Source organism: Pieris rapae, chromosome 3 (assembly GCF_905147795.1).
Source record: "Pieris rapae chromosome 3, ilPieRapa1.1, whole genome shotgun sequence".
In the NCBI taxonomy this organism is placed as follows: Eukaryota; Metazoa; Arthropoda; class Insecta; order Lepidoptera; family Pieridae; genus Pieris; species Pieris rapae.
In genome coordinates this window covers 5,677,835-5,696,213 of record NC_059511.1, presented here as the reverse complement: position 1 = coordinate 5,696,213, position 18,379 = coordinate 5,677,835, and the positions used below count along the sequence as shown (strand labels likewise).

General features: G+C 31.7%; 5 protein-coding genes across 7 annotated transcripts; 2 read left to right on the top strand and 3 right to left on the bottom strand.

Annotated features, from left to right (window-relative positions):
- Nucleotides 1-17: 17 nt before the first annotated feature.
- LOC110993180 (ras-related protein Rab-4B) lies at nt 18-3,459 on the bottom strand. The gene is made up of 4 exons (XM_022259332.2): nt 3,113-3,459; nt 2,878-2,958; nt 2,438-2,770; nt 18-1,678 (listed from the first exon to the last, which is right to left on the bottom strand). The coding sequence occupies exons 1-4, from the start codon at nt 3,126-3,128 to the stop codon at nt 1,464-1,466; spliced, it is 645 nt and encodes a 214-aa protein (XP_022115024.1). The 5' UTR covers nt 3,129-3,459; the 3' UTR covers nt 18-1,463.
- A 437-nt stretch (nt 3,460-3,896) lies between these two features.
- Nucleotides 3,897-5,204, top strand: LOC110993181 (ATP synthase subunit s, mitochondrial). Its single transcript, XM_022259333.2, has 4 exons — nt 3,897-4,069; nt 4,149-4,437; nt 4,512-4,775; nt 5,109-5,204. The coding sequence occupies exons 1-4, from the start codon at nt 4,049-4,051 to the stop codon at nt 5,132-5,134; spliced, it is 600 nt and encodes a 199-aa protein (XP_022115025.2). The 5' UTR covers nt 3,897-4,048; the 3' UTR covers nt 5,135-5,204.
- LOC110993179 (dihydroorotate dehydrogenase (quinone), mitochondrial) lies at nt 5,148-6,901 on the bottom strand. 2 transcript variants are annotated; one of them, XM_022259330.2, is made up of 5 exons: nt 6,684-6,901; nt 6,398-6,607; nt 5,936-6,349; nt 5,487-5,824; nt 5,148-5,414 (listed from the first exon to the last, which is right to left on the bottom strand). In XM_022259330.2, the coding sequence occupies exons 2-5, from the start codon at nt 6,439-6,441 to the stop codon at nt 5,200-5,202; spliced, it is 1,011 nt and encodes a 336-aa protein (XP_022115022.2). In that variant the 5' UTR covers nt 6,442-6,607; nt 6,684-6,901; the 3' UTR covers nt 5,148-5,199. The 2 variants fall into 2 exon arrangements, with proteins under 2 accessions (XP_022115022.2, XP_022115021.2); XM_022259329.2 differs by having other exon boundaries at nt 5,936-6,330; nt 6,684-6,900.
- Nucleotides 6,902-7,058: 157 nt separating this feature from the next.
- On the top strand, nt 7,059-14,481 carry LOC110993262 (Hermansky-Pudlak syndrome 1 protein homolog). Of its 2 annotated transcripts, none has more exons than XM_022259453.2 (11): nt 7,059-7,230; nt 7,408-7,554; nt 7,658-7,770; nt 7,996-8,217; nt 8,481-8,602; nt 9,427-9,562; nt 9,913-10,036; nt 10,387-10,667; nt 12,423-12,534; nt 12,942-13,138; nt 13,581-14,481. In XM_022259453.2, the coding sequence occupies exons 1-11, from the start codon at nt 7,135-7,137 to the stop codon at nt 13,756-13,758; spliced, it is 1,728 nt and encodes a 575-aa protein (XP_022115145.2). In that variant the 5' UTR covers nt 7,059-7,134; the 3' UTR covers nt 13,759-14,481. The 2 variants fall into 2 exon arrangements, with proteins under 2 accessions (XP_022115145.2, XP_022115144.2); XM_022259452.2 differs by having other exon boundaries at nt 12,387-12,534.
- Nucleotides 14,482-15,240: 759 nt separating this feature from the next.
- On the bottom strand, nt 15,241-17,335 carry LOC110993292 (BRCA1-A complex subunit Abraxas 1). Its single transcript, XM_022259491.2, has 3 exons — nt 17,045-17,335; nt 15,987-16,970; nt 15,241-15,710 (listed from the first exon to the last, which is right to left on the bottom strand). Exons 1-3 carry the CDS (start codon nt 17,126-17,128, stop codon nt 15,591-15,593), a joined length of 1,188 nt encoding a protein of 395 aa, XP_022115183.2. The 5' UTR covers nt 17,129-17,335; the 3' UTR covers nt 15,241-15,590.
- Nucleotides 17,336-18,379: the final 1,044 nt, after the last annotated feature.

The window sequence follows — 18,379 nt, the reverse complement described above, 5'->3', positions numbered from 1 at the left end:
TGAAAATATACACACAATTATTTTAATCACTTTATTGTCACAATACACAGATGACTGCACTAAAGTACAAAGTGAATGTTAACCTCCTACAAAGATTAGTGCATAATATACTGATGAAATTGTATACATTTTTGGTGGTATAAGTTTCTTCCACAGTAAAATACAACAAGCAGTTAAGTAAAGCATTATAGAAATCATTATTTGCTCTAGCACAATATTGCTGAAGTAATGAAAAATTATACAATTTTTCATTACTACAGTAGGATGGTCATACCTACTTGCTTTATTTTATAGGGAACAAAATATAAAACTACTTAATCACTAATATTCACTTAGAAGGACAAAATAAACAAAGGATCATTGAGTTTGTTTCAAACATGTCACTCAATGTTATTTAAACATGTTTTAGTGACAAAGAGAGCACTAGAAATTTATTTCTCAACTTTGAATGTCTTATAGAATTCTTCAGTTGAGCTAATCTAATTATATTGTGAAAGTGGTGAATTTTGCACCACAACACGCTATATACAATATCTGGAATTACGAACATAATATATTTACACTTAAGTGTCACAAGTCAAGATTATGCTCCATGTTAACATCTTCGTCTATATTCATGTGTCCCTGTCGCACGCCTAAGTGTTTGACGGCTAATTACATATTCTCTTCGCTATATGTACTTTGATATTCGCTTATCTGAGTAATCTATAGCTCAACAGAGGATAAAATAGCACTCATGAATAGGCGAACAATGAGGTTTGCTATATTATACTCATATTTATATGCTACAACCTAATGTTACAGATGTTAAAACCACACTCCCATAGTAGTATACAGGAGTAGTCTTGTCAAGAGTACTTAGACAAAGATCTTAAACAAGCCAACAACCCTAACTGTTTGGGAGGCCAAGTAGGATAAATTTAAAAAGAAATAATATAATTGTCTTTTTAAGAGAAACAATAATATTAAATTATTTTGGTTTTGTTAAAAAATAATTGAGAAGCTTTCATGAGTAAAATTTGACTCTGTATAGAACTGAATTGAATGTTAACTTCATTCTAAGACTAATTTTGAAATTACTATACATCACATAAATTTATGAATGCTGAAAAGAGATATTAACATTTCTTACTACAGTCATACATCAATTTTAATTTCAATTTGCCCACATGCTGCAAAACATATGAGACTCAACCCATGAGTGCAAAATCTTTTTTATATTAACAATTTTGTACTGTTTTAGTTCACTAACGTTACCTATTACAACAGGTTACATTCACTAAAACAGTATTCAAGTCTATAATTAGAGATTTGTGTAAGATCATAGAATCACTCAAATTTAGTAAAACTGAAAAATTCTCTTCACACCTATGTCACATATCCATTCTATTTTAAGACAGTCTTCTTATTCTATATTACTTTCCAATACAAAATATAAATTAATTTTTGAAATAACTATTGTATTAAACTCGGCAAGCACAATCTGATGGCGTCCTAGATGGACGTTTTGGTGCAGATATTCTTTTTGCAGTTCCAGTTCCATACTGAATACCAGATCCTATTCTCTCTGGATCTAATTCACCGGTCTCTATTTTAGCAAGAATTGTTTTGGAGCATTTCAGAAAAGCTTCCTCTACATTTTCTCCAGTTTTAGCACTTGTTTCAAGGAACATCAGCTCTGTTAAAACAATTTTAGATTAAACAGCTTTATGAAAATTAACATTATTTATATTGGAATTAATTCAAAAGATATGAAACTATCATAAAAGAACCATACAAAAAAAGGGTTGGATCTTATATTCAATACCTTGAATTTGATTATACTGAGTATGTAGGAGTCTCGGGGGACCTTGATTCGAAAACCTCTGTGAGATTTGGAGTAATTTATGCTGCTTGAGTTGTAATTTAAGCTAATTAATTTTTTTTTTCGATGTTTTGTGCAATATTAGAAATTTGTAAACAATCCGCCAGAACAGTGTGTTAGTGTTACAGTGCAGATTATTCGTTAAAAAGCCGTTACTTTTTACATTTCTGTTGTTTTCTCGTCAATGTGCGTGCTTTTATTTGTTTTTTTTTAAACTTGGTGAATTTTGCTTGGTAAACGACGGGCTTATGTGGATGACTTTCAGGACGATGGGCCCAGTTAATGTTAGGTATTATATGTATGTTTTGGTTTATTTTTATTTTTCTACTGTTATAACTGTTTCTAGTACTTGAAATTGGTTGGGGGTGATAAGTATACCCTCCCCCGACCTCAAAATCGAGGTATTGAATTGTAAACCTTAACCCAAAAAAATTATTTACTTTTCATATAAAAGAAATAAAGTAGCATACTAAGATATTATCTATGAAACCTGCTAGTGAAAAATATAAAGGAGATTGGCAAAGGTTCGTCCTAAGTGAATCTTCAATCCACAAATGCTGTTTTTCAACTTACCATTATCTTGAGCAAACTGGCTAGCCTCTGAATATGTGACTTCTCTAGATTCTTCTAAATCTTTTTTATTACCCACCAATAATATCACTATGTTAGGACTAGCTAAAGTGCGGGCATCTCTCAGCCAATTTGCGAGGGCATTGTAAGAATCACGGGATGTTACGTCATATACAAGCAGAGCCCCAGCGGCTCCTCTATAATATGACCGTGTTACAGATCTAAACCTTTCCTGGCCAGCTGTGTCCCATATTTGAAGTTTGGTAGATTTACCACCAATGTTAACAATTTTAGAACCAAACTCTACACCAATAGTGTGGCACCTATCCTCTTTAACTGAAACAAAACCATATAATAAACAAACAAAGATTTGCTTAGCCAGATATATATATATATATTCTACAATATGTATATATATAACATATTTTTAAAATATTACTCACATTTGTTGCCAATAAAATTGTTTAGAAGACTAGATTTTCCTGTACCAGCGCTTCCAATCACAAGGAACTTGAATAAGTATTCTGAAATATTAAAACTAATAATCTTGTGACAAAGTTAAGAATAATATAGGATAATTAAGTTAGTACTTAAGTCTAATATACTTTATAAGATTTAGTTGCTTAATTATCAATCAATAGCGACACTTTCAAAGCATACCCTGAATATTAAACGTACCATAGGATTCCGTCATCTTAAAAACAAACACTTCAGATACTTTATTGCAACGTAATTAAATAGCACTGACTAATGCTTTTTAGATACATATATAAAAAAATATTTTATACTATTAGACTGGTGTTCAACGTAACATATTCGTACAATTTTATCATTTTATTTTGAAAGACGAACAACAACAAAAAATTCATAAGATAGACATTTCAGATATTTTACACTTGACTTAGGCTATCAACTATGGTTACTTAGAATAGAACAAGAAGTTAGTACAGTAATTCCATTTTGTGTTTATAGCACTCAGCTGCCAGTCCGTCAGCTTTTGTATCAGTGCCAAATGCCAACAATGGCAATATCTGAGAAAATGAGAAAGCGCTCTACAAAAGAAGCAATCAGCTATATCCAGATCAATATTACCTGATTAAATATTTATTGACCATACAGTTAATTAAAATTATTATGAAAATATAAAGTACTTTAGACTATGGTACCTTCAAGGAGATAATGGATATGCAACCCATTAAAAAAAAATATTTAAGATTAATATTGTCTTGTCCAATTAATGCTTTGCAAGTAGAATGTGTTGACGCCCCATTATATCTTAGGCGACAATATTTATTTGATAAATTCATATTTCTTTCCCTACAATATACCAACCATTCTATCCGTTCTAAGTCTCAATTGTTGACATCTTCCAGTTATTGGTCAAATAAATCTTCATCTTGTCTCTTCGTTACTTTTTCTTTACTGTTCTGTTTCCTTACCTTTGTCTGTGGGTACTGGGTAATGGGTAATGGGTATACGCTCTGCGTACTGAAGCTAAAAAAACTCTCTAAGTGATACGCAATAAATTGAAATTGGAGATAGTTTTAAAATTTCTTAATTTGTGAGTATACAGATCACGTCGATATATCATATCAATTTAATAAAAAGTAAAACATGTTACGATTACAAAAAAAGGTGACTTTTGCTAACTTTGACCGTGCATTTTGCTATTTGCATTTTTAAATTAATAATAAATATATTTACTGTTTCTCAGTTACCGACTTTGATTACGCGACAAAATATACAGAAAACACCAATACGAAAATTTTGGGAATATGTAAACATGATGTTTAATAGGCCTGATCAAGAGCGCATCAAAACATTAGGTCCTGATCGTGCTTGCGCCGAATGGGTTCTACGGAATGGTGGCAAAATTATATGGGCAGATGGTAAAAAGTTGGCTGATTACAATTCTCTCCCACCTGAAACCGAGTTTGTTCCCAAAGTTGCAGTTATTGATGGGTCTGAATCTTCTATATCACATTATGGCTTTGCCCATTTAAGTATGTTCAGCACTTGGGTTCTGTTATGACTACGGGAGCTATATAATTGTTGTTTTTAATACTGATATCTTTAGGTGGATGTACACAGCTATGGAAAATAATCCTTCATAATAATAAATATGTTGATGATAGAGCCATGCAAGCATTGGAGCATGGAAAAAATTCCTTAACTAATGTACAGGTATCACAATGCATTAATGTGACAGATGTTGGTTTAAAAGAACTGGGTACTATGACAAAGCTGCAGACATTAATCTTATTTAATTTGTCTAGTGTTGACAACATAGAAGAATGTATTAAACAATTACGCTTAAGTTTACCTAAGTGTCAAATAATAGGTAAGGTTGATTTTTCTGTATTTGTTTGTTGACTATAACTAAAGAATAATATTATTCTTTGTATGTAACCTTTCCTTCAAATCATATAAAATATCAGTATATTGAGGTATGAGCATGAAGGAATAATTAATGTTATATTGATGCTCCACTCTTCAATGTGATCAATGATTAACATGGAGTGGCATTTAATTGTTTGGTTAAATGCCACTCCATGTTAATCTTGAGATCAATCTTGAATTGAAAAATTATTTTTTGCTGGAGAGTCCATTAATTGTGGACAGGTTATAGCACCATCACAGTTAACTTAAAACTATTATTAAATTGTATTTTCAGATGCTGAGGAGAAATTGAAGAATTAATAAAAGAGAAATCTGTCACAATGTAACAATGTAAAATTTATACTGATAATAAATTATAATATATATCAGAGATCAACTGCTTTTCCTACTGCCTCATTGACAGTGTTGTATCCATTTTCTTTTAGTAGATCAGCTAATTCAGTTTTTATTTTAGTAACAATTGGAGGGCCATGATATATTAATGCTGTGTATATCTGCAAAGCACTGGCACCTGCTAATATTTTTTCAAAAGCATCCTTTCCATTAAATATACCACCAACTCCTATTATAGGTACTTTCCCTAAAATGTTTTATAAAATTAAACCTACACTTATTTGCACATAAAAATTATCATAAGCAATAATATACAAACCTTGTGTTAATTTGTACATAGTTTTAATCATTTCAGTAGATTTATCTTTTAATGGTTTTCCACTTAGTCCACCTGTCTCTTGAGCATATTTACCATTATGAAGCCTAGACCTATCTATTGTAGTATTTGAAATTATGAGTCCATCAACTTTAGTTTTCTTTTCTGATATAACTAAAACAATATCTTTCATTTCTTCTATGGTTAAGTCTGGGGCTAATTTTAAAAGTAGTGGAGGCCTTTTCGCAATTTTTAATGATTCTAATGTTGTATTTGCCTCTGCTAATAACTTTTGTAATTCTGTTTTGCTTTGTAATGATCTCAATCCTGGTGTATTTGGACTGAAATAAGATACAGTTTGAGATACCACACTATACCTACATTAGTAATTATTATTAATAGCTAAAATTGAATGGACTTAACATAAATAAATTCAAGTTTAATGCCTTTACCTGCTAACATTTATAACAAAATAATCAGCCACTTTGTGAAATTTTTTGATTCCTTGTGAATAATCCTCAGCAGCATCAGTAGAATGTTTGTTTTTGCCCAAATTAATTCCTAATAAACCCTTATCTAGGAGAGCTTTGTCAATGTTTTGTATCTTTTGGAGAACAACATCATGTCCTTCACTGTTAAATCCATATCTGTTAATAACAGCTTCATCTTCGGGTAATCTAAACACTCTAGGTTTTGGATTTCCTGGTTGGGGTTCAGGTGTAACAGAGCCAATTTCTATGATAGAGAATCCTATTCTTCTTAAACCTGTCACTGCATCTCCATGTTTATCAAATCCAGCTGCTATACCAATGGGATTGCTTAAATCACAATTTAAGAAATTTGTTTTCTGAAACAAAATTTTAAAACTGAAAATTTTGGTTTATCATTTTATAACAATATATCTTCTAACTTACCAATACCACAGGATCCTGAAAGTTCTCAGAGGGAAATAGACCATATTTCAATGCTGAAATACCAAGTCTGTGTGCCCATTCGGGATTTAATCGCTGACTTATAGGTTGTAATATATGGGTATAGTATCCTTCAAAATCTTTTTTATAATAGATAAACTGATAGGACATTGATCCTCCCAAAGTAAGATAGCAAAGAGATTTAATCTTTTTCTGTAAACAGCGGATAATTATTAAAATAAAGAGTTGAGTAATAAGGCTAAGATTAAACAATTCTTTTTGTACGAACCAAATTTTTTTGAGCTTGACTCATGGTGAATACGATAAACATGTATCAAATATGTTCCTAAGCATAAGTATTATTATAAGGTGGAGATATATTATTTAAAGAACCAATTATTTCTGTTTTTTAAGTTAACACCACGTTGTTCTGAAAAGTCACAAATATATAAATATTTTTGTAGAATAAGCATAAATAAAAACAAAAGAATATATTTAAAGTTTCAAATTATCAAGTGATGTTAACATAGAATACAATTTCGTATGATAAATCTACTCTTGTGTATTGACACTTGACATCTTAATAAACAATCTGACAGGCACAACAAGATTAATAAGTAATCTGTGATTAATGATTTTCCTTTTGACCCTTCAAGTTTGAAGTTTGAACTAATAATTAATATTGATTTTAGGGGGAGCAGCTCCAGCCTCCAGTGCAACAACAAAAACATTGTAGAATTATGAAAGCAATTTTGATATTCGATAGTGTAAACGATTTGCTTTATTCAAAATGGGATGAAAAGTTTTTGTCGCGAATGAAATCATTTAATGATCAAGTAAGATAATAATAAATTTTACAGTTACCATTTACAGCTAATGTAGTATTTGCAAGCATTTACTAGCACTAGCATTTATTTCTTTTACAAATTTATGTATATTATTCCTATTTTAAGAAAAACTTGATATAATATAATATCAAGTTCCTTACAAAAATATATATTTCTAACTTTCAGGAGAGTAATGAAACTATAACAGACAGTCATCATATATCTCAACTTCTTTCACCTATTATAACATCGCAACGAATAATGGCAGCTCAATTTAGCAATACTTATACTTCCATGCAATGCAAAGATAAAACTTCTATTGTGTTTGATGAGGTGTGTAATTTTTTATAAAACTTGTTAACATTTATTACCATAAATAATATAAGTTACATTAAAAATAATATTTTCTATTACTGGTTATGGTACTTATTTTCAGTGGTTAGATCATGTATTTATGATTATAAGCGAAGATAACATAGATGATTCACATCGTGAACTTCTAGATTGTAAAACCTTGGTACAACATATTTGTGGACAAAACATAAACCTGTAAGTATATGTTATTGAACAACAAATTTAAGATAAAAACTATGTTAATTTTAAGAGGTACTTAATGTAACAATTCTTTTTGACTTAACTAATACTTCAATTACTATTATTTCATTGTAATATTGTTTATAATAAAGGAAATATTTCATGAATTTACATTTTTTCACATTAAAATATTGTAAAAAAACTTGGTACAAAAGTTGTATATTATTAATATTTTTGCAGACTTCAGTCATTAGTATACCAAGACTGGTTGACAGTGCTCCTTGACAGTCGGCTAAAGGGTGATTCTATCCCAGGAGCAAGTGGGGTGATTGGGGAAAGTGGAGCCACAATAGCTGCTTTGAATGCCCTTAAAACCATCTCAAAAGAACTTAAAACTGCATCACATCAGCATTATCATCTAATGCTATTTGTTGGTGATAAGATATTGGCTTTATATTCTAGGTAAAAAATCATTTATGTATACAAAATAACATGTAATATAAAAATTAATACCATATAACTTTGCTCATCAACTACCTATGTAAACATTGCTTACAAATTTCAAAACTTGACAAAATCTTATTTAATATAACCATGAAATGTGCACACAATTATGACTTCACTCTGACACTGACTATAAGTAGCATAAAAATATTTTTTTATTAATAAACAACTGAAATCTATACATTATACCAATATTAAACACAATATGCTTTATCTTTCAGTCGGGGTAGTGATGACTTAATGCCACCAGACTTAATTCTTTTAAGTACTCAGTGTATAGCAGCTCAGGAATATTGGAATGATTTAGATCAATTAGGTGGAACTCAAAATTCTCGTCTGCCATGTAAGTGACAATTACAATAATATATGTGCATTTTCCACTTAACCCAGCCGAGCCAAATTTGGTCCAAGTCAACTTAATTTTGTGTTTTTACTGTTATGTACATTGCAAAACCATTGGATTGAGATTTTAACTATTAATCTCTAATTCATAACAGCGTTAACATAATTTGAAAGTAAGAGAATAATAAATATGTATGTTTAAAAAGATGTAATTACACTGAATTAGTTTTTATGAATGGCGTTTTTATGTCATATAATAATAGGATTTATGGAACTGTTATATTATTTGACTAACAGTTTGTCGACCAAATGTGGTGTTTGCATAGTTTTTATCTGGGCAGCAAAGCAATACTTTTTTCGTTGTAATTGTTATGTACAGTTTTTAATTTCTTATATTTTCTCACTTAATGTCTAAAAATTGAAATGTTGGCCCAGTGGTTTCAGTGTGCCACTCTCATACCTGAGGTTGTAGGTTCGATCCTGGGCTGTGCACCAATGGACTTTCTTTCTATGTGTGCATTTAACATTTCCTTGAATGGTGAAGGAAAATATCGTGAGGAAACCGACATGTCTGAGACCCAAAAAGTCGATGACGGGCACTGGAGGTTGATCATCTACTTGCCTATTTGATTTAAAAATGATCTTGAACCAGATTCAGAGGTCAAGACCTAAAGAGGTTGTAGCGCCACTGATTTTTTTTTAATGTCTAAAAATTAATCTATTCTCACTATTGTTAATTGAACCTTTATTTTTATAATCAGGAAGAGTTTGCTTATTAGCGAACAGGCCGACTGTGCTTAGATATATTTTTATTTTACTTTGTAGGGTTGTCAGAGCAAAACAGTGCTATAGTGAATATGTGCGCGGGCAATAGTGGTTCGCCTTGTGCTCCTCACTCGCTGCATCTGGTAGAAGTGGCGCCCCGAATTGTTTTTGTTGCCCTCATTGATATGGATCTAAGGTATTTCTAGCTCTACGTTTTCAGCGAAACAGAAATTTAAGAATTGTTAATTCGTCTCGATTAATTAATTGTTGTATAAATGAATCTTATATATATTTATCCAGATACTATTAAGTATGGTTTAAAGCGAATGTAAACACGGATGCAATAGAAGAGGACTAAAATGGAAATTTGTTTAAATGTACATATAAAATGTATCCGAATAAAGGCTATTATTATTATTAAAGCCAATTTAGTGATGTATATTTCTGATCTTGATAAAACAACAATACACACACAACATACACTTATGTGTATAAAGATTAAGAGAGGAAAGGCTCTATAGATTTGAAGGTTTAATTTTTTTTCAGAGAAGTAGGTATTGCTGCTCATCTCTCTAGTCAAATATTAATGAATTTAAGAAAAATTTTGCTGCAGAGGAATCTAGAATTGTTGCCAAATTCTTTAGACACGTTGGAAGCTGCTTTGAAAAAGGTAAAATTTACTATAAAACAGTATTTTATTAATATACAGTGGTGGTTGTACAAAATATATAAATATTATCTTCATAAGAGGTGTTCCTTATTATATGACCACCACTGTATATGGTATAATTATTATATAATGGACAACAATAATTATTATATTAATTCTATTTTTTTTAAACAAATGACATACTGTTTTTGACAAGTGACAAATTGTTTGTTGTTTTTTAAATAAGAAGAAACTAGATCAAGGTCTATTTATGCTTCTTGTCTTATGAATGTATAGGTTCAGAAGTTCTACTGCTACCTTCTTTTTAATTATATCTACACTTAACTTACCTAACATGAATAAAATTGCAGACGACAGATGCCTTACGCAAAAACAAAGCAAATTCGAATCTATGTTCTCGTCTGACGAGCAGAATGTTGGAATTACGGAAATCGTGTACTACTACCACGCCTTTGACACCGGAAACAACAGCCACCGCTATGCATACAGCCTTAGATTCGGTCATAGAACTATTGAAACCGGATATCCCGAGCCTCCGAACGGAACAGCCTTTGAAAGACCTGAAAACCCTGCTCGCTCCATACATTGAATTTCTTCAAGTGAAAGCCAAACGATACTTCAGTTTGGGATCATATCCTTTTCAAAATTATTTTTAGCACTTGCATTTTTTTGTATGTAAGCAATGGGTTAGGTAATAATGATTAAAAATAATTAATTATATATTAGACAGTTAAGTTTGTTGAACTTATTAAACGTTTATTCAATTTAAGAAATAGATTTGCTAAATACTGTCATTGTCGTAGTCACAAATGGCGACTATAACCGTATGCCAAAATCTGATACATTTTTGACGACAGACTTAGCACTAGGATTCCTTTCTGAATCTACCCAAACATTAAAATATAATTTTTAATACAGTTGCTCAAAAAGTGGCATATTGCAGGGAGGTATAGCGTTCGGAAAGTGGGCTATTACACACTCGTGCTTTTTCTTTGCCATTCCCGCACTCGTGCGTTCTCTTTGCCAACTGTCAAAACAATGTGCATTAAAAAGAAAAAACCAACCACGAAGGTTTTATTAAAAAGATATGTGATTTATTAAAATGATATATGATTTCTAAATATTATAATAATTGGATTCAATAACTTCGGTTAGGTTTCTTTTCTTTTCATATCAATTAAATAAATATTAAAAAGAATTTTATAATATATATGCAAATACGTATTTTTAATAAGTTTACTAATAATTGGATTCAATAAGTTAGGTTAGGTTTATTTTATTTCATATCAATATAAAAAATATTAAAAAGAAAAAACTAACCATGAAGTTTTTACTAAAAAAAATCACAGAAGTTTTTATGATTCATGCAATATTTTCAAAAGAAGCTACTATTTGTTTCAATATCAGATTTAATGATTGGTCTCAATGAGTTAGATTTGGTTTTCTTTCGATAAAAATAGTCTACTGAAGAATTGGCTGTATGGGCCAAGTTCCCTTTGCCTACCTAAGAATGGGTAAAGAAAAGAAAAAACAAGCTTTGCTCATATTCTTTGCGGTTGGCGCCATTTTCCAAATATGTTCTTTCGAGTTGAGTTATTTGTTGCACAAAATGAGTAATTTCGACGATATTTTATTTGAATGAATACCACCCGAACGTAGTATAATTGCATAAAATGCTTCGGAGAACAATTTACCGGAAACATTCTACGTGCAACGAATTTATTCCGTAGAGAGAATAGAAAAAAAGCAAATAGTTTAATTAAATTGCTTAATTTTTTCGCAACTGTATTAAAAATAGTCGTTCAGTACACGTGCGGTACCGTCATTGCAACTTGTTCCGACTGTCAACCCTCACCTTCGGCTGCGCCTCGGCTCGGGTAGACATTCGTCGGAACTCGTTGCAATGACAGGCTTTCCGCACTATTTCAATTGATACTTCGATGCGTACGGTGATCATCATGATCGTACGGTGAAAGTAAAGATTATGAGTAAACTTCAAATCTTAATTTGAATTGTTTAGTGTAACTGATTGTGTATGCTTGCATTTATGCACGTAAGAGGGAAGCATCTAGAAATGTACGGGACATTTCTTGAAAATAACGCAATCGAGCATGTGATATTTTTACATATATTTCGAATGTTTAAGTGAATCAGATAATGTGTTTTAAATGATAACTATATTATTCACAACATCAATTACGTCGATAGTTAACGTAGCCTGTAATAAATAGTTTGATTTCTGGTGAAACAAAAATGATTCAGAATAAACCCGGGAAGTGCTTTTAACAACTTTAAGTTATTGTATTGTGCATGCTACATATTGTATATAATAACTTAACATGGGTGATACGGGTGACCTCGAAGGAAGTTCCCTAACCCTGCACAAGTATGTGGAAGAGTTTCCCGGTCTCATTCACTTCATATACGTGGATCGTACCACTGGTCGCTTCCTGGCTCCTGACATGGCGGATTGCGTTGATATGTTGACGCCCGATACGGTAAGAAACATTTTAGACATGCATTGGATATGAACTGTAGTTTTATACAAAATAGTGGCATTTTATTGGAAAACAAATTATTTGAATGATACAAACCTAAATGGTACTTGACGTATTGATGCAATTTCCTATTCGAGAAACCAAAGGTTATTTATATATGGAGATACAAATGCCAATAGTTAATTAATGTTGTAAATGAATAGATACCTAAAGTTTTCTTGAATTTATATGGAAAGCAATGCTGATTTTTTGTTTGAATGGTATGCTTTAGCGGTTCAGCCTAGATTTATAAAAGTCATTGTGATTTGTGAAGGCTCAAGAGTCTTAAATATGGATCATTTTTGGGTGGGCACGGCATTCTCTACGGGGTCGATATATGCCACACATTTTTTTAAAATCGTAAACAGATACGCAGTATAATGCGTCGGACCATGTTTGCCTTTCGCGAGGGCTACGGCGCGGCGACATGGCGTCGCGGGGCCATCCACGTTTGCGCCGTGAGGTGGTGGGAGAGGAAGGGCCAACCCCTCCGCCCCGCGCCACACCCACCCGCTGCCGTTAGAGCCTTGGCGCCACCCGGTGATATATTGGCTACGTTTTACAGGTACCACAATCAAATTACATATTTATATTAGTTTGCCTCATTGATATAGTTCTATTCCCAGTCTAGTTATGGTCAACCAAACACCTATGTTGTTGCTTGGTTGACCGTTTCGAGTTTGTTGTGTCTACCTGCATTTTTGTTGCTGTATTTGTTTTGTGAATTTTTGTATAGGTACCTTCTGTGCGTTCTAGTAATAATTATTTAGTCTTGTAATGTTTTCTCAGTAAGCGAATTTTTTAATTCATATGAGAAATAAAGTTTATTCTAACCGTAAATTCAGATAATGAGATGATCCCGGGTTCAACTATTATTATTATTTCTAAAATACCATTTAAAGAACTCTATGGAATGTGTTAACTTTAATAATTCGGTAAATGTGACAAAATATTTTTTATCTTTTGGGACAGATTGGTTTATATCATTTCAAAATAAATATTTACAGGCAACTGATGGAATTGGTATTTCCAAACGACAGCCAAGGAGTAAGTATAAAAGAGTTAGTTTGTATTCATCTGGGCTTGCTCCCGGCTTCTACTGCGGTTCAGCAGGCACGTCGCCTCGCTCACTCTGTATATGAACTCGCGGGAGAAAATCCAGCAATTGCTTCCGATCTGCTATAAATTTAGTTATTCAATAAGAAAGTTTGTAGATTTCTCATTACTAAATTTAATCGATATTCGAGTCTTTTTCGTTGTCATGATTGTCGTGGGCGTAGAATTGATGTCTTCATTTAGTGACCAATTACACTTCATAAAAAGACCCATTTCATAGAATGCAAATGCTATTACAGTGGCGTAGCTACCTAGCTATCCTGTGCGAAAGTAAGTGGTGTCAGCCCATCGGTAGTAAAAAGCAATATATTTTATATGAAATGAAATTTTATATAAAGGACATGGATCATTCATCATTTATTAAAAGATCCACGGGGAATCCCCCACGACAGCGTCAGGCTCTTTTGCGGGAATCCCTGAATTCTACATAGAGCTACTGAGAGCTAGTGGAGGAATCTGAAAAAAAAATTGCCAATTTTTTTTGTTTGAACATTGTGCGGCCCGCCCCCTTTGCTACTCTGCTATCCTACTCAACCTACTTATTGATAAGTCAATACTATTCGACTTCGCTGTGATATTCACGCAACATAAAATCAAATTTTTCATTTATTTTAAATGGTATTTTGCTAGTCTTTATGTTTAAAATACAACTATATAGATAGGGCAATTCGCAAAGACGCGCCCCAACACTTTTTAGTTGAGGAGAGCGTGGGGTACGGGTTGTTTGTAACCGATAACACCGATAATACTGGGGCGCATCTTCGTGGATTACACTATCTATATTTAGTCCATTGAAATGTTACAATTTGAGGGCCAAACTGAACATTTGATAGAGGACGCAATTTTGTTTATGGGGTATGTAGGGGGGTCAATACAAGCTTAACCTCAAGTTTGTGGGGTTGGCGCCCTTGTCCCAAAAGCAAAATAGGAAATTTTTTAACATTTTTAATTTTGGATTAATGATCAAAAGTCACATAGAAATAATTATAAGCACAGCGATTAGCTACAAAATGTGTCTTTACAAATATTATGTACGATAGATAGTTCAGAAGATATAGCCAAAAACGTGTTTTTACCCCTTTTTCCAAGATAGCGGCCAGGGGACATGAGCGCCACCCCATATACGTGAGGTTAAGCTTGTATTGATCCCCCGTACATGTCCCATAAATAAAATTGCGTCCCCTATCAAATGTTCAGGAAATGTAACATTTCAATGCACTAATTAATATGTATAAGCTTTAATGAGTAAATTTATTAAACATCAAGAAAATCTTCTTTTTGTAATTTTTATTTGTTAGATTATATATTTTTATGTTACAGTTCTTGCCATTATGTTTCAATATTTTATTACTGATATTTCTTGTTGTTTTATAACATTCCAATATTGTTTTAATTAACTCGATAAAATTGTAATTTTATGTGTGATTCATAAAAATCTCAGTATAGGTTCAATTACTCACAAGAGATTCCACCTGCTTTAGCAACATTTTTAAAAGCAGCAAATTAATGTAATAAGTGAAAATATAACATGAATTCAATAAAATAATTACACAGTTAAAAAGTTTTTTATTTTCCAATTACCTGAATACTAAACAAAGGTATATTTGCAATATTCTTTATTAGAAAAATAACATTCATAATTGTCACATCCTAATATAAAGGATTAAAATGTTAGTTTATACTCTATATGATTATGTACAATGAATATGATTTAAAAATATGAATATAAATCATATTTTTAAGGTACAATAATATGCAATGCATATTATTTAAGATATGTTCTAACAGTCAATAGTAAAAAAAGATTAACACTAGATACATATATGTGAAGATGTGAATTTTAACACAATGGAAAATATTAAGTAGAAAATGGTAACTGTTATGATACACTACTAAGGCACTTATAACTCTGGTGAACTCCCACCGAAACATGTTGCATTGTCATTAATTATAATAATTGGCTTTTGTACTGGTTTTTCTTCAACATCAAAAGTAATTAAATCATCACAATTATTAGGTTTCTGAAAAAATGAAATACCATTTTATCCAACTTATACTTTTACACTAAATTTTATTCATGTATATCCTGTTATTCAGAACAGTTAATTGCATAAGCAAGAGACAAAATTAAGAAATCACAAAATTATGTTATTATGATGCCGCAGAGTACATCTACAGGAAATAGCTTAACTTCACTGTATTCACTTAAATCTTTAATAATTGGTTTTTGAATTATAAACTCATAAGTAACTATAATTAATGGCTACTGACATGACACAAATTTTTTATAGACTTACTTTACAAGTATGACTCTCAGTTGTTTTCTTTTTCAAAGCAGAAGCATAATTTAATACTGGTGATTTAGAACTTGATGGTAATGAGGGACTAGCAGATCTCTCAATCACATTATTCTCAATTTGCTGTATAGAATTTTCCCGGTCTGTTAAGCTTTGACTATTACTTATTACTATGTTTGGTGTGCTAAGCAAATCAATTGAGGGAGTTGAATTCAAAGCCTCTATACAAGCATCAACCATTTCTACTTCCTTATCTATATATTTATCATTCAGTAATTTATTGTAAGCTGTCTCCAAATCTGCTGCTTGTTTTTCAGCTAGGATTGAGTTCATTTGTTTTATTTCAGCTTCCAACTCTCTTAAGGTAGCTTCATTTTTGGCAGCAACTCTGGCTTCTTCAATTAGTCTAACATCTACAGCTTCTTGTATTATCAATATTGCATCATTACTATTATTGCTGCAAACTTTACTTTCTTTAACTATTTTGTTAAATATACAATGGGGTGATAATCTATTTACCTTTTTATATCCAGTTAGTTTTTCACCTAAATTAGCAGTTACATCTTCAATATATTCATACATATCAAAACAATTAATTTTTCCAAATCTATAAATTAATGTATGCGTAGAGCCTCCTAATGTAGCTTTTGATGATAGGTTACAAGTAACAAATGTTTTCTTGCCATGATATTTAACGAAATATTTCTGCAGTCCTTTTGATATTAATTTGTCTCGAAATGTTGGTTTTAAACTACTATTTCTACGGTACTTGTACCAACCTACAACTTCACTAGCAGCATTGGAGAGTAACTCTTTAATAAAATCTTCCTTGATTCCACCCGAAGGTAGGTAAAACAATGAAACTGATGGTAACGGTAATACCGTTCTTATTGCTATTTCTGTGTCTAAGCGAGCGCTATCGTTATGAGAATCGGATATATGGTTTCTAATCTCCGACGTCACATCACCAATCAAAAAACCTTCCTGAAAAATTAAAAAAATTACATTGAAATAATGGTTATTAGAAAATGAATTAATTTAACTCTAGTATAACTCACTTGGCTGTTGGAAGAATTTAAACATTCATACAGTAAAAAGGAAAGCGCAGTGCCATTAAGTGACACCTTTTCTGTATAGGCCATTAGAATGAATTTATTTTCTACTTAAGAAGAATAATAAAATTATGGTTTATCTTCAACAATTATTTGGATTCCATTATATTTAGGGAAACAATGCAAAACGATTTTTTTAATTAGTTTGTAATAAACCTTAGGGTCACTTGGCAGTAACTAATCCACAGATGTATTTGAGAATTGAGAACTGAGAAGCCAATGAAAACTGTATTCACAGACCACATGGCACACACATTAACTTCTGCTTGTGAATCTGACACATATAGTTCTAAGTGTGACAATTATGAATGTTAATAGGTAGGTATACTACTTTTGTTGTAGTCAAAAATACTTATTAGTTTTGATTTTACAGGCATTTAAATTTACGATAAATATCAAGTCCCGCTAACAGGTACGTGACCGCATGTGACATCAATTTTCAACGCACCGCTTAACAAGTAGCAAGTAGTAGCAAGTCGCGAAGATGTTTTCAAATAAAATATGTATGATGCAATAGGTCAATCAGACGTATAACAGTTTCAAAAAGCTATTGCATAGCTTTTATCGCGGGCCTTGAGCGTGGGGACCGAATCCAGAAATTCTGTAACGAAAAAAACCTAACACCCCCCACTCCGAACACCAAAATTTTTGATATTAAAATAAGCGATATTAAAAGTAGCCCTCTTTTATACACACACACACACACACATATAATTTAAATTCTCAATTTAGATTCTCAATAAGTATGTACATACTTAAATATATATTTATATGCGTAAAGTCATTCTTCATTATGTATATAACAGAAACCATTAAACCAAGTACGTGTACTATTTAGTACCTTTACCATTTTTGTTGTTTAAGCTATTGCATAGATTTTACCGCAGGCATTGAGCGCGGCGACTGAATCAAGAAATTCCATAACGAAAATAACCTAACACACTATGACGTAATAAACAGGACAGAACGCATACTGCGTGTCACATCTCTATGACGAGATCGGTAACGTTAACGTAACGTAAGCGCGGCCAGTACGCGTTAGACACGAGACAACTACAAAACAGTTTTTTCTAGATATCTGTCTAATTTTGATTCAAAAATATATATAGGTATCTTATTTCTCATACCATAAGCTTATTGTCTCGGTTTTACAATCAACCACAGTACTACTGATTGTAATTACTGATGTATCCATGATAATCATGAAAATAATAAATAAAATTAAAAGATCCATGCAAAAATATTAATTTACCAATGAAAATAAATTTAAATACTTGTAGA